Source organism: Chiroxiphia lanceolata, chromosome Z (genome assembly GCF_009829145.1).
Source record: "Chiroxiphia lanceolata isolate bChiLan1 chromosome Z, bChiLan1.pri, whole genome shotgun sequence".
Lineage (NCBI taxonomy): Eukaryota > Metazoa > Chordata > Aves > Passeriformes > Pipridae > Chiroxiphia > Chiroxiphia lanceolata.
In genome coordinates, this window is record NC_045671.1 from 68,795,983 (window position 1) to 68,809,850 (window position 13,868).

Below are 13,868 nucleotides of genomic sequence, written 5' to 3' on the forward strand. Positions count from 1 at the left end.
CTCCGACGCTCGCATTGTCGGGAGTCGTTAACCCTCGACACCTGCACTATGCTGTGCCCATCCATCACAGTCGCAACTCAAGAGCACCTGCCCACAACAGCCGCCACGCGTGGCCCTTGCTCGCTTTCCTCCCGCAGGATCCGTGCCGCGGCTGGAGCGATGCCCCCGAGGAACCCCTCTGCCCGCACGAAGGCCCCGGCGGCACCTCCTCTCCCGCACCGCAGCGGCGTGGGGGAGTCTCCGAGGGGGAGGAGCAGCGCGGGCTCCCCACGGACACCCCACCGGGAAGGCGTTCCGCGCAAGCCCGGCGGGCGGGGGAAGGAGCAAGGGGGGTACCGGCGGTGGCAGCAGGAGGCGGTGACGGGGCGGGCAGCGGACCCGGGGCGTGGCGCGGTCCGGCGGCGCCGGGAGGCGGCTCAGTCCCCGCTGGCAGCCGAGGGCGGCCGGCCCCGCGGAGCAGCCGCCCAGCCCGGCCCGCCCCGCGCCGAAGCCGCCGGCCGGCGAGGGCGGCAGCATGAGCGGCGGGCGTAGCGGGCGATCCGCCGTGAAGATGGAGGCGCCGTTTTACCCCGAGGAAGGACTGGAGCTGCTGCCCGACTTCGTGCCGCTGCCGGGTTTCGGTACCGCCGGCGGACCTGGAGCCGATGCGGCGGCGGCGGGGCAGAAGCTGCTGCTGGGCGCCGGGAAGAAGCGAGACCTGTCGGCCGCCGCCCCCGCGCCACTCCCGGGGCCCTTCACCCTTCGCCCGCCCGCTGGCGCCCGCGGCAGCGCGGCCGCTCTTCGCCTGCTGCCGCCGCCGCCCGCCGCCGCCGCCGCCCCGCCGCCCACCGCGGGCTCCGCGGAGCCGGGGAGCGGCGGCGGGGCGGCGGCGGCCCGCGGCGGCCCGGAGGCCGCGCTGGGGTCGGCTGCGGAGCTGCCGCTGCTGAAGCTGCCGCCGGCCGCCGACCTGGAGCAGTTGCTGATCCAGGGGGGCGCGGGCCTGGGCGCGGGCAGCCCGGGGCCAGCGGCGCCCGGGGCGGGGAGCGGCGGGGCGGCGGCGGCGGGGCCGTTCCTCTACCGGCAGCCGGTGACGCAGGAGCAGGAGGGTTTCGCCGACGGCTTCGTCAAGGCCCTGGCCGACCTGCACAAGCAGAACCAGCTCCTGGCGCCGCCGCCACCGCTCTCCGCACCGGGACCCTGCTGCACCGCCCGCCCGGGGCCGCCGGGAGCCCCCGCCGCTGCCGCCGCCGACCCTCCGGCCGTCTACACCAACTTGAGCGGCTTCAACCCCGCGGGGCCGCTGAGCCCCTCGGGCAGCGCCTACCCCGCCGCCTCCGCCCCGCCGCCGCCGCCGCCGGGCCTGGCCTTCGGCGCGGCGGGTCTGGGGAGCGGGCGGCTGCCGCCGGCGCGGTCCCTGGAGGAGCCGCAGACGGTGCCCGAGGTGCCGCCGTCGGCGGGCGGGGAGGGCGGTAGCAGCGCGCCGACGCCGCCGTCGCTGTCGCCGCTGGACGCGGAGAGCCAGGAGCGGCTGAAAGCAGAGCGCAAGCGGCTGCGGAACCGCATCGCCGCCTCCAAGTGCCGCCGGCGGAAGCTGGAGCGCATCGCCCGGCTGGAGGAGAAGGTGAAGGCGCTCAAGGGGCAGAACGCCGAGCTGGCCGCCACCGCCAACCTCCTCCGCGCCCAGGTCACCCAGCTGCAGGGCCGCGTCCGCAGCCACCTCTCCTCGGGCTGCCACATCAACGCCGCCGGGCATCCTCCTCCTCATGCCGCCGCCCAGCCCAGGGAGGCTCCCCCCGAGGCGGCCGTCGCCGCGCCGGAGACCAGCGCCTGCTGAGGAGGGACACCCCGCCGGCCCCGGCCCCATCCCGCCCGGGGGCACCGCGGGGCCAAGGTGCGCGCCCGCCGCCGCCCTTCTGCTATTATTATTTTTATTATTATTATTATTAATTATTATTATTATTTATTTGCGCCCGGAGAAGGCGTTTTTGCGGGAGCCGGGTGTTGCTAAGCGTTTCCCGAGATCTGTAGATGTCGCATTCAGCAGCGAGGGTCTCCGTGGGTGGTTCTGGGGCAGGTGGTTATTTTTCAGTGAAGTACTTGAGGTCTGTAGAGATTTCGGAAAATAAGAAAATTACTGTTTACAGAAAGATTCAACTTTATTTTCATGGGGGATATAAAACGTGTGTTTCCTAATACACCTTACTGAACTGTATAGCAATGGATAAGCTTTTCAAACTTAAAAAAAATAGCCAGAATCATACCTTTTGAAAAGATGTGCGTGTGTATATATATATTTAAAACATAATATGGCTATGTATATTTTCTTGGTATTGATAAAGAACTTTTTTTAAAATACTGTCTTTCTCTAGAGCTTTAATTTGCCATTGAGAGTTAAGACAGCTGTGTGGGTGCTCTTGCACTTACATGGCTTTGATTTTAAAATCGAACCCTGGAGGGAAGTGATTTTTGTTGTAAATCTTAAGCAGGATGAAATGCATTGCTGACTCAGTCATACAAAAATACTTTTCTAAACTGTATGCTCCATATTTCTTCTGCCAGTGAAAACTTGGGGCATTGATAGTTATTTATTGAAACTTGAACACTTTTGGACGTTGCCTAGACCTTATTTTTCTAGATAACACGTTAGTAGAGAAAATGGTTACTTTGGCAAAAAGAGCTTTACTTTTTTTTCCCTTCACTGTGTACATTCCAGTAGTGTTTGCTCTTTAATCAGTATAGTAACCATTCAGTGCTATACAGAAAAGGGCTCAGGTTTGGGGTGGGTTAGCTGTAAAGGTGATAATTCCATTGTATTCTGTTTGAATAAATCACAGAAATATTATGGAGAAGTAGATTTATTTTTCAGTAGAAATCTGTGTATCTTGCTTCTTGGTCTACTTTGTTCTAAAGAAACTTTCTGCAATACTCTAGAGACAGAAAGAGCACTAGAATGTGAAATGTTTTTCTGGTTGGCAAGAATTGGTGTGATTTATTTCTTTGTCAAGAATTTACTAGTAGGAGAGTATAGCAAAGGAACTGTTTCCTCTGATTAGACATAATCCTCAATAAGTTTTTGAAAGCTTTAGGTCCCTTGCTCGGTACCACTGCCTACCTTGCTTCTGCTGCACCTTTTTATTTTGAGCATAGCCGCTACCGCAGCGCTGCCGAGCCCTGTACAGGCGTGGTGCAGTGGGAAGGGTCTGTCGGAGTGTGACGGTCACCCCCACCAGAAGCCCCTCGGTGCAGAGGCCGCGGGCTGGCCCCGCCGCTGGGGGAGGGCAGGGCTTCTCCTGAGCAGATCCAGCTGCAGCGCGGGGCCCTCTCCCCTCGTTGAAACTGTGCTTAAAAACTCTGCTTTTAACTCAGAGGCAAATCTTACGTGGGGATATGTGTCTGTGCCAGCTGGTGAAAATGGGGAATTGTGTGAGGAGCCAAGGGGGCATAGACATCTTTATGTGTGCAGCAATTACTCAGATCCCTTAAAGCCACTCAGGAGCTGGTAAACACCTCTTAACTTCTTCGGAAGGCTACACTTGATGATTTGAAATTCAAGAAGAGAGGGATAGACTCACATTTTTTTCATGCTTTTATCGGGGATACGTGAGTGCTATCTGTTCAGAAATTTGAGCTGCAGCAATCAAGTGTACGAGCTTTTCCTCTTAGTGCATAGTCGTTCGTGGCACGTGTGAAATGACATGACAATGCATAGTAATTGTGTTGTTGTAGCTGAGATGCTCTGAGGATATTTCTTTTCTTAATGCATATGCAAATTAGGTAGAAGCCATATTAATCATTGTATAACTGTTTAATCATGTCACCAGAGCCTTTTTCGGTGGTTGAAGTGATGCCTGTAACAGTACCTTCTGCTGTTAGAGTTACTAATGAGCAGATAAAACAATATTTTGATCTTAGCACAGGTTTAAAGACTTCTTAAGGGCATCCTGAACCATACAGCATGCAATCTGTAGCACTTCCTGTTATATAATAACGGGGCAAAAAATACGATTTTTACTTTCTGGTAGTCCTCACCCTCCGTCTGCAAAGATGCTGCAAGACTGGAGAAACTGATAAAGATTTTTCTTTCCCCCCACCCTTAACATGCTTTCCCTAGTGAGAGAGGTAATGCTGCCTGGAGGATGTGAGATGATTTACTGTAGATGTAGCAAGGTGTGGATATTTTTAAGGAATCCTGGAAAAAATCATAAAAAGTTACACTGCTGTTTTGGTCCTTGTATTTGTAAATGAGTGCAGGGCTAGGTAAAAGCTCTTGTGGTAGCACACAGGACAAATGCAGCCGTGCAGTACTTGTTCTTTACTTATTTTATCATTTCTGGTCATAATAAATTAGCAATATGCAAGCGGAAGTGGGGGATCCATAAGACGCAAGAAATCACTGCAATTCCCACTCACGGGCAGGGCTACGATGGGCTGTAGTCTAGGAGGGTTGTAAAGAGCTCCCCCTTCTCAGCATGGTAGTGTTTAAGCTGGAAACCACCCCACATTACCTCGCTCCTGTTTGAACTTTCTGCAAGAGCAGTCTCACGCTCAGCCTCCCAAAGGTCTCGTGTGGTGGCTTCTTCGATAGCCTGCTCTGTGTTCTAGCTGACATCTGTTAGGTGGTAGAAGTGCTGACAGGGCTGCCCTGTTACCCTGATGGCTGATGAGAGGCTACTAGTGTGGCCTGCAGCTCTAGCTCTGTGCCAGAGGTTACTATTCTGGTAGTAGGGTTGCCAAAAGGAAAAAAAAAATGTGTTCTTTAGAGTGACAGGTTACCTTCATAAATGCCTTCTTTTATCTGGTATTTAGGCTAAGACAGAGGATCTAACACTGACATGACGAAAATTTGAGAATAGTGTTGGGGTGGTTGGTTGTTTTTCCCTATTGATTCTGCTTAAGGTTGCTTTATCTATAGCAGATATTCAAGTGGAAAGCCTAAGCACCTAACAGTTTAAACCAATATAAAAAGACTCAGGAGTGCTTAATTGCTGCAGCTGTCATACTTGATTGTTCTTGTCTTCTAAAACGTATCAGTGCTCAGACTTCTGGCTTTGCAGTGTTCCTAAATCTTTCAATATGGCTTCTCTATTTTGTCTGCCTTTTTTCTTCAGTTCGTGGCTGAATGTCTGTTTCTTGTAGGTTTTGATTTTCTGCCTAAAACTTTGGTCACTGTGAGATGCTAAAAGATAGATACTGGGTAAAAAAATTTTGAGACTGTTTATATGATTTCTATCCATGTAGCTCATTTTCAGTAACTGGCAGCAAGTTGGCTCTGTGTCACTGTGAAGGGGAAAAAAAAAAAAAAAGGCCCTAACAATTCTCACAAACAAAACCCCAAACAAAACACTTTATGTTCACTGTAATCTTGGCACTTTTTAGCATTTTTCTTCATCCTTCAAAAGTACCATGCTTTGTTATACTTGTGCACACTACTTGCTTGTCTTTGTGAAAGTTGTCGCTGCATGACTTGATTTGCAGGCTGCCCCGATGCCCTTCTGATCCGGTTTTGCATTCCAGATGTGGACCCATAACAAACAAACACCCCTCTTTGTTTCTTTGCCCTAGGTGTAATCTGTGCTCTGGAGATTTTACAGTCTCTTCCTTTGTCTGTGTGGGGTGGTGGATGCTTGCTTCTGTGCGCATCTCGCTAGCTGACGTCTTGGTTTAGATGCGAAGTGCCTTCTTATTTAGGTGCTACAGCAAAATAGCTTTGATTTATATATGGTTTTCATTCATTTGAATTGTTATCAGATCTTTTCTGTCTTGGGGAGTAGTAGGAGGAGGAGGAATGGTTTTGGTAAGGGAAGTCTTGTTCACTCCTTCCTTGGGCAGAGGGTGGAGCTCCTGTCAGATATGCCCCCGCTTGCTGTGAGTGCAAGGAAGGTACTCTGCTAGGGCTACCTCAAGTGATGGCATTGCTAAGAAACGTGGTTGGTTTGGTCTACAGCATAGAACAGGTAGTGAAGTCTGTCAGTATCACAAGGTCTCCGGATAGGTCCGGGTCATCAGCGAGGGGTTCTTACAACTTTCACTGTGGCTCCAGGTCAGGCCCATTTGGCATGCTTACAGACCAATTCCCAAAACACAAGTACTTTGCACACTTTGAAAAGTGTAGATGTTTGGGGGAGATAAGTCCTGAGCATGGAGAGGAGTGATTCTGATGGTGATAGCGATGATTTCTGTCATGAGCCGTTGATGTCATCTTACAAGATCTAAATATCTCTACAGATTTGGACTCTTCACTGCGTGTCAGTAGTCACTGCTGACCTTACCACAATTCTGCATTGTCTTGGTTTGTATTTATGCCTTTACTGAAGGAATAGTCATGAGGCATCCTTTGTTCATTTAAATATCTGATTGATTGTGTCTGTTTCACCTTTGACAAAGGAGTGGTCTCCCCAGCTCAGGGCAGGTCTGCCCTGAGGCATTCTGTTGTTTGCAGCTCCTAAAGTGGAAATTCATTTGGCAACTAATTTTCAATCAGTTATATAGCTCATTGATGCTTTCCAGAATACTGTATGGTATTGTTTGATGGTGTTGAAGTACAGATGTATGCTACGTCTGAATTACTAGTTGTGCTGAAAATAGTGTCTTGGCTGCCATTACCAGAGTCTTGGCTATTGGAATCTAGCAGCTTCTTAGAGAAAAGTTTTCTATATCTGAGATTAATATGCAAGAAGAAAAAAACAACATCTAATTCTTCATTCTTCATAAGTCATTCTTCAACACATTTTATGTGTCCTGCTTCTGGAGTGCAAGTTAAAAAAGAAAAAGCGATGCATTACATTTTTGTTTATTCAAATGTGCAGCTGTAGCTGCTGCTGGATAATTTTGCCCTTTCCTTACTTGATTCTCCAAGTGTCTATGTTTAGCAAGTAGACAAACTGGAGTATGACATATCCTTTTACGTATTTGATTTGTAGAAAACCACTTCCATTTTTCCAGTATTTTGTTTGAAGTTTTACTGTAAGAATGAGTTTTGAAGAGTTCTCAGTCTGTTTTGACACTCGTTGGTTGCTTCTTTTGATCAGTACTGTGTGCAGTGACTGCACATAGTCCAGCAGAGTTAGACAGTAAAATCTGTCAGTAATTCACCTTTTTCTACACTTGGCAGGACCTTTATCAGCAGAAAAAGTCTTGGACAGAAAGCTTTCACAGTGCATAATAATCATGCAAATGTTAACTGATCCTTCTCATGCCACAGTCACTTGCTGTGGGGTTGCAGGGTTTACTGTACCTGATGCAGTATGATAAATGTTCCTGTGACAAAGTGCAGAATCTAAAGTTTGTAGGAAACTTGTTAAGCTTGCTGCACATGGTGCAACTTTACTGTGAAGGTGTTGATGAATTAAATCTGAATATATGGAGACTCAGGCCATTATGGTACATTATGGGAGACAAAGAGATTGTAGTAATTTGTAATTACTCCTGTCCACTGTTTCAAAGATCTGTCTCTTTTTATCCTATGAAGTGGCTTGCAGCTGTTTGTGCTGTGAAACTTCTCTCCTCATAATGACTCAGTAACTTGGAGGCGGGACAGAAGCAACTTCTCCACGAAGTGGTCATGTGTGACAAGCTAAATGTAGGTTTCTGAGAAACACTACAACAGTGAGTGCACAGTGGAGACCCTGCTGCTCTTGTCTGTGTGTTGCTGAAAGGGTCTAGAAGTGTATAGACATAATTCATAACAAGAGCAACTTTCAGAGACTCCATCTCCTTGCCTTGCTGCAGGCATTGATCCTTGCTGCTTGCTTAAGTCTGGAAGCACATTTTCCTAAGCTATTGCATACCTGAAGGTTTGCTTTCAATATAGTCGCAAACCAGATCTCTGCTTGGATGTTGAAACAGTTGGCTGCATATGGGTCAATCAGAATGCCTTGCTCTAGTTGCATTTGCAGGGCCCTGCTGAGGAAACAGTGGTGGGGAGAGGAAGGAAGCCGGTCTAGAATCTGTGTCTTCACATCAATGCAACTTTTGGTTGAGTTGTCTTGACAAAAGTGTTATACTGATGTAAAAACACTGAATCTTGGTCTTGTGTCTGCAGGGGACATGAGTTCTTGTGCTGGAGTTCTGCTTTGGGTGGTATCCTCTCAAGTCAGTGAGGACTAACTGAAGAAACAGCAAATCCAACCTTTATGAACTAATTCTTCTGAAGCACACAGACACCTGCAAACACATGTCAAGACGTTGTGCATGGATACCAGCATGCATAGAGAAGGGCATGGCCACATAAAGGAACTGTGATTTTCCTTAGCTGCAGCAGTACACGATGGGGTTTTTCATATTCTTTTGTTGTGGTCGAGTTGTTCCAGAAGAAAACTAAGCTGCATTTCTGTCTGTGACTACAATGTGATTTTTTTTTTTTTAGATTTCCAGTCATATCAGAGGACTGTCAAATCTTGCCATGCTAAGTTAACACAAGAAGACAATTTTGAAGTCACATTTAGCCTTAATGTTTTCTGAAGTGCTGCAGTTTGTGTGTAGTAGTTTACTGTAAAGTGAAGGGATGGTTATTATAAATAACGTTTGTAAGGGAGTCGCCCTGAAAAATTACCTATCTGCCATTTGCTTTTTTGTGCACTATTAAAAAGTCTGTATCCGTAGTGTAGCTAGCTGTAAATTGAGTTTTGCTCTGAGTTTCTAGTACTAGTAACAAACATAGTCTGCAATAGTTTAAGGAGTATATATTCTGGCTAAATGGCTTTTCTGAAAGAATTATAGTTTCTGTAGGAATGCTTTGAAGTGATGGTTGGGTATGAAGCCTTGCTAACATGGAGATAATAGATATGACCAGTTCACTGTGCACTAATACACTGCTGGATTCTGATATTTAGCACACTGCTGATAAGATTTACTACTACTGTTACTTACTGGTTAAGACCTAGTTATGGGTGGAATTGTAAGCCACCTAAATAAGGTCCATACAGTCCGGAGAGCTGTGTCACTGGAGATCAGTAACAGACCCTCCATCCCATCCCAAGGGAAAAAAAAAAGTCTTTGGTTGCAGTCTGTTTGTTTTGGTTTTGCAAGTTCAGTTACTTTTTCTAGATTAAGTCCTACTTTACTCTTCCCTCAAAATCTTTTAAAATAAATTTTAAAACCTTTCTGCTTAGTACCTTGAAGCATCTCTTGCAACTGTTCCATTACATTCAGTGGCAACTGTGCAATTGTGGTATTACTTCTGTGATAGATGGAAAAAGCTGAAGCTGTTAACAGTCAGGCTTCTCACTGTATCCTTGTTCTTAGACAGTGGACTGCACATATAAAAATCATGACCAGTAACTTGAACTCTGAGGAGCTGTTTGGTATAATTTTCTTGTGCTCTTCAGAAAGTGTCCCGCTGCCCTGAGGGATGTGTGTCCCTCCTGCCTCATATGGAAAATTGACCTTTGAAAATTAACCGTCTTGAAAATAAATAAATAAACAAACAAATAAATAAACAAATGACTTCTGGTACATGCTGAGCAGTTTGAAAGATAACACATTGAGCTTGACAATCTTTCCCACATGTCTCTTTCATAAATTTCCTGATTTTCTTGTAATGCAGGACACAAGCAATGAGGTGGCATAGAATAAAGTTAGTGCACTGTTCCAGAGAATGTGTTTAAGATACCCTCCTTTTTCCGTAGTAACTGCTATGGAAAGATAGCAGTAGAAGATACTGAAATAAAATTTGCCCTTCTTTATGAGTAGGTTGAACTCAGAGTTCAGAGGTTGAACTCTTGTTTTTTTCCAACTCTTACCATTCTGTCTTTTAATATTCTTATTGGTAGGGTGACAGAAATAGCGAGAAAATGCTAACCAATAATTGGGAAATTAAATATTCTTGTTATATTTAATAAGCTATGCCATTAGTAGGTAGGACACCTATTTACAAGTCTGCTAGATGACGCCTTCAGAATTGAGAATTCCTAAAATACAGCCTAAGTGTCATTAGCAGTCCAAACCATTTTCTGCCAGTTACTAGAATAGTATTGTAAATCTTTGTGATTTTTGAAAGTCTTTGTGTACACCCTAGTGAAATCACAGCACAAGTTGATATGTCTGTGGTATTTCTGTGGTATGATATCACTTTCCCAGCAGGCCAAAAGTGTCTAATAAAGTTTACTTCTTTATTCCTTTCCCTACTGATAATAGTTAGAGATGCTAGTTGGAGGAATCAACAACAGTAAGGAAAAAAAAAAAGGAATCCAAGGAAGAAATAGTATTTATCTCTGAAACAGTATATAATGGTAATACTTATTGTATGTTTAAGTGTCAGATAATTAAGCTTGCTCTTCAGAATGCTTTTTAAGTTACTTTGTTTAGTTATTAGAGCTTAAGTTACTTATCTTCTTTGCAAACTGTGCCCCTCCCTGTTTGGCCTGGTGACTGGTGATTTCACACTTAGCCTTATTTGTTTAAAGCCATAGCAACAACCATGCTGAAATGTCATCAAGTAAAGCCCAGGTCTGAATGCTGACTGATGATGCAAAGCTCTGCTCTCTAATAAAATGCGGCCCGTGAAGGACGAGCTCCAAAAGGCAGCTACGCCCTGTCTTCAAGCATTTGCTCTAATTTCAAGGCTTTGCCATGTGGTGTTGCTCAACGTGTAGCAAAACAAGTTCTTGCAAGCCCCTTGAGCATTCCTCCGAATGTAACAGATTAGATATTCAGGCTTCGTTAACTCTCCCGCCCCCCCTTCCCCCCCGCCCTCCACATCCTTCCTTCTCCCCACCTCCCCGAGGAAAAAAAAAAACCAACAGGACCAAACCGAAACAAAGGGAAAAAAAAAAACCAAACCCACCAAAACAAACCTAAACCTGGAAGGAAGGGCCCAACACAGGTAAATCTTGGAGAATTGTTTTGCTTTGTTGCAAAGTGCTGTTAATTACAGAGACGCTTAGCGCAGTTCTAACATCTGAGCCGTCAATCCAAACACTGATTTTGCTTTGGTTGCACTTTGCTACTTTGTGCGGTACAAAGGGAAGTGGATAAGTGTTGCAATATGGTATTGTGCAATTCCTGCCTTTTAAATAGAGAATGATCGGCAACTCTGCATAGGCCTCTCACCCACCAAAATTTGGCCACTGATTTTTGCCACTCCCACTCTTTTTAATCAGGGATGGGTTTACTGGCTTCTTAAGGTCACAAGGAGAGGAGGGTAGAGATGTTAAGAGGGGGCAGTATCAGGGCTATCCTGCTGTGAAAGGTCCTGAGCCTCCTGGGCCTTAAAACTCAGATCTGTTTGATTAGCTCCAGTTTATTATGTCTGGAGGTAATTTTTAGGCTGACTATGTAGGGACTTACCAGGAAAGGTGGCTGGGTTTGTATTGCTGAATAAGTCTTTGGTGAAGTAGCTTTTCAGCTTTCTGTGTTTTTCCATCTGTGGAGTACAACATCCTTCCAGGGCAGTTTCTCTGTTCTGGAGTGGCTCGTATAAAGCTGGCTTGTTGTTCCTGCAGTTTCTGCCTAGACTGAAAAATCTCTCTGAGGTTTAGGAGACTGCACATGTGCCCTTGCTGTGTGGTGTTCGAGATGGCATGTTTGTATGACTCAAAATAGAACCCCTAAAAAAGGAGGAGCTCTGGTTAGGTACAACCTGAAATCCATCCTTCTTTGAGCAGTGTGTCTTTCTGCTCAGTTGCACAGAGCAACTAACTCCCATGAGATAAAGGAGGAGAGAGCTCTTGGGCAGTGACCCAGCTTCGAAAATGCTTGGTGTTTTCTGGTTCTTGCTGACCTTCCATGATGCAGAAAACACTTAATGATCTGCAGTACTATAATCACAACACCTTGCAATATCGTGAGCTGGGGCTGCTGCTAGTATCGTGCAAGTTCTGTCGTCCTCACTGGGATTTGTGCCACATGGTAATTAACAGACCAAGTGATTTCCTGAAAACGCAAAGAGGCCCCTCCCTGCTGCATCACGACAATCATCTCCAAGCTCTCTTTTTGTCCAAAAGGAGAAGTGTGAGCAAACTGCCACTTCCTACAGCTCTTCTATCCAAACTGGTTCTTCATAGTGGCACGAAGGCGTGGCGCTGAAACTTTCTTCTCCAGGGTAGCTGTTCAAAATGAAAGGTGGAGGCAGAGCAGTTCAGATTTGGCTTTGCTCTTCCAGCAGCTTACTTGCTGGAAGTTGTGGGGTGGGTGTCTGCCTGCATCTTCTCCTGGGTTTTTGCAAGTTGGGTTTATGTGAACCTTCTTATTCTGCCTTATTAAATTAGCTGGCACAGAGGAAGCCTCTGAGAAACCCATTAAAAATCTCTGCTTTTGGAAGAATATTATAAGATTACAGCATGTGAATAGATTTAAAAGACCAACCAACCAACCAAAAACCACAAAAGCAACCCAAAACAGACAGCAAATAACAAATAACCTTCATTCGGATACAATAGATCTTTTTATACCTGATTAATTTTGGGAAGTCTTCAGGCAGGTGTGCTAGCAAGGACATTGCACACAGTTGGAGACGATAGTGAAACAAAATTTAGTAGCTATTCATTTGCTGGATTTGGTCAGGAGAGATTTTCCAGAACACTTCTGAGACCTTTTTTTCTGATGTGGTGATTTTTTTTTTTAAATGTAAAAAAGCTACAGGGCTTAAGAGTATACAACTGAGGATTATGTCCATAGTAATTTTTTTACGTTACTTTTGCAAACTGTGTAGTATTATATTAAAAATACTTATTTCTGAGACAAAGTGGACAATATTGGCATCTTGCACTTGTTTAAATGTAAAACTTTTTCTTAATTTAGTGATGTGCTTAGGAGAATACTGTAACTTACTGAATATACAACGATGATAACTGTGTTTACAATAATTTTTAAATTCCTACTGTTCAGTGGTAGCCAACTTGTTTAGGAATTAAAAGTAAGGCATACTGCAATTGGCAATCTTGGAAAAATTAACTCAATGCTGCTACCACTAAATACTGTGGGATGGATAACGTGGGTTTAAATGGCAGGAGGATTGTATTCCAAGCCTCTGTCTTAAGTACTTACGACTAAAAGGCGACTTGCCTTGTGCTCCTTTATGTATCCCTGTGTGTAGTACATCAGTTAGAAATCTGTTAATGATTGATTTGTAACGTTAGAACCTTTATGGAGATCACAGTAGGGGTTTTGTTTGTTTTTGTTTGTGAACAGACACTTAGACATTTTGGAATGTATAACATTGATCCTTGTGCTGGAATTGTTTACATGCAAAAGGTATTTATGATTTTTTGCAAACTGCAATGTGCAATTTTGTACATGTGTTTTAAACTAAAGAGTTTATAAGGAAGATATTGTATGTACAGTACTTGGACATGAGTATTATTTCTTTGATATAAATATCTAGAGGAAAATTAAAATTGCTTTATATTCATATTTTTGGCTGTGTTTTTTATTATTTTAGCAAGAAATCTAAAGTTAGCTTAAGACATAGTTGACATTTTGTTGGAAAATCCAAGAAGAATTTTTTGATCTGGGCTTTTAAAAAATATTTTCAAATCATGTTTAATACGCTGCTTCTTTTGATTGTGTCAACATTTTGAAGTGCAAGGAGGGAAGAATTTCTTCTTGTAAGAATGGTGCTCTTTGGGGTAACTTCCCTATGTGCTAGAATGGTTGCAAGTCAAAAAGTCAAAACTTTTAAAAACAGCAAAATTGGAGAAGAGACCGATATCACCACCAACTCTGGTGATATCAGATTTCAGGCTCTTGCTAAGAAAAGGTGACTGGAGTTGCCAGCCCTGTGGAACAGGACTCAAGTTACCCATGTCTTGACTTTTCTGTTTCAACAGAAAAACCTTTTTGCCAGTGAAACTGTTCTGACCCACACCTGGAATACATCTGTTGAAAGAAGGCAATTCTTTTTCTTTCCCACGATCACTCTTGTGCACGTTGATACATCTTGGCGTATTCCC

General features: G+C 45.4%; 1 protein-coding gene across 1 annotated transcript; it reads left to right on the forward strand.

Annotated features, from left to right (window-relative positions):
• Window positions 1-514: 514 nt before the first annotated feature.
• On the forward strand, window positions 515-13,329 carry LOC116781113 (transcription factor jun-D-like). The gene is made up of 2 exons (XM_032676715.1): window positions 515-1,870; window positions 8,021-13,329. The coding sequence occupies exon 1, from the start codon at window positions 515-517 to the stop codon at window positions 1,811-1,813; it is 1,299 nt and encodes a 432-aa protein (XP_032532606.1). The 3' UTR covers window positions 1,814-1,870; window positions 8,021-13,329.
• The last annotated feature ends 539 nt before the right edge of the window (window positions 13,330-13,868 follow it).

Excerpts from the sequence above, each read along its gene's own strand:
- LOC116781113 (XM_032676715.1), top strand. The coding sequence starts at position 515 with ATGAGCGGCGGGCGTAGCGGGCGATCCGCCGTGAAGATGGAGGCGCCG.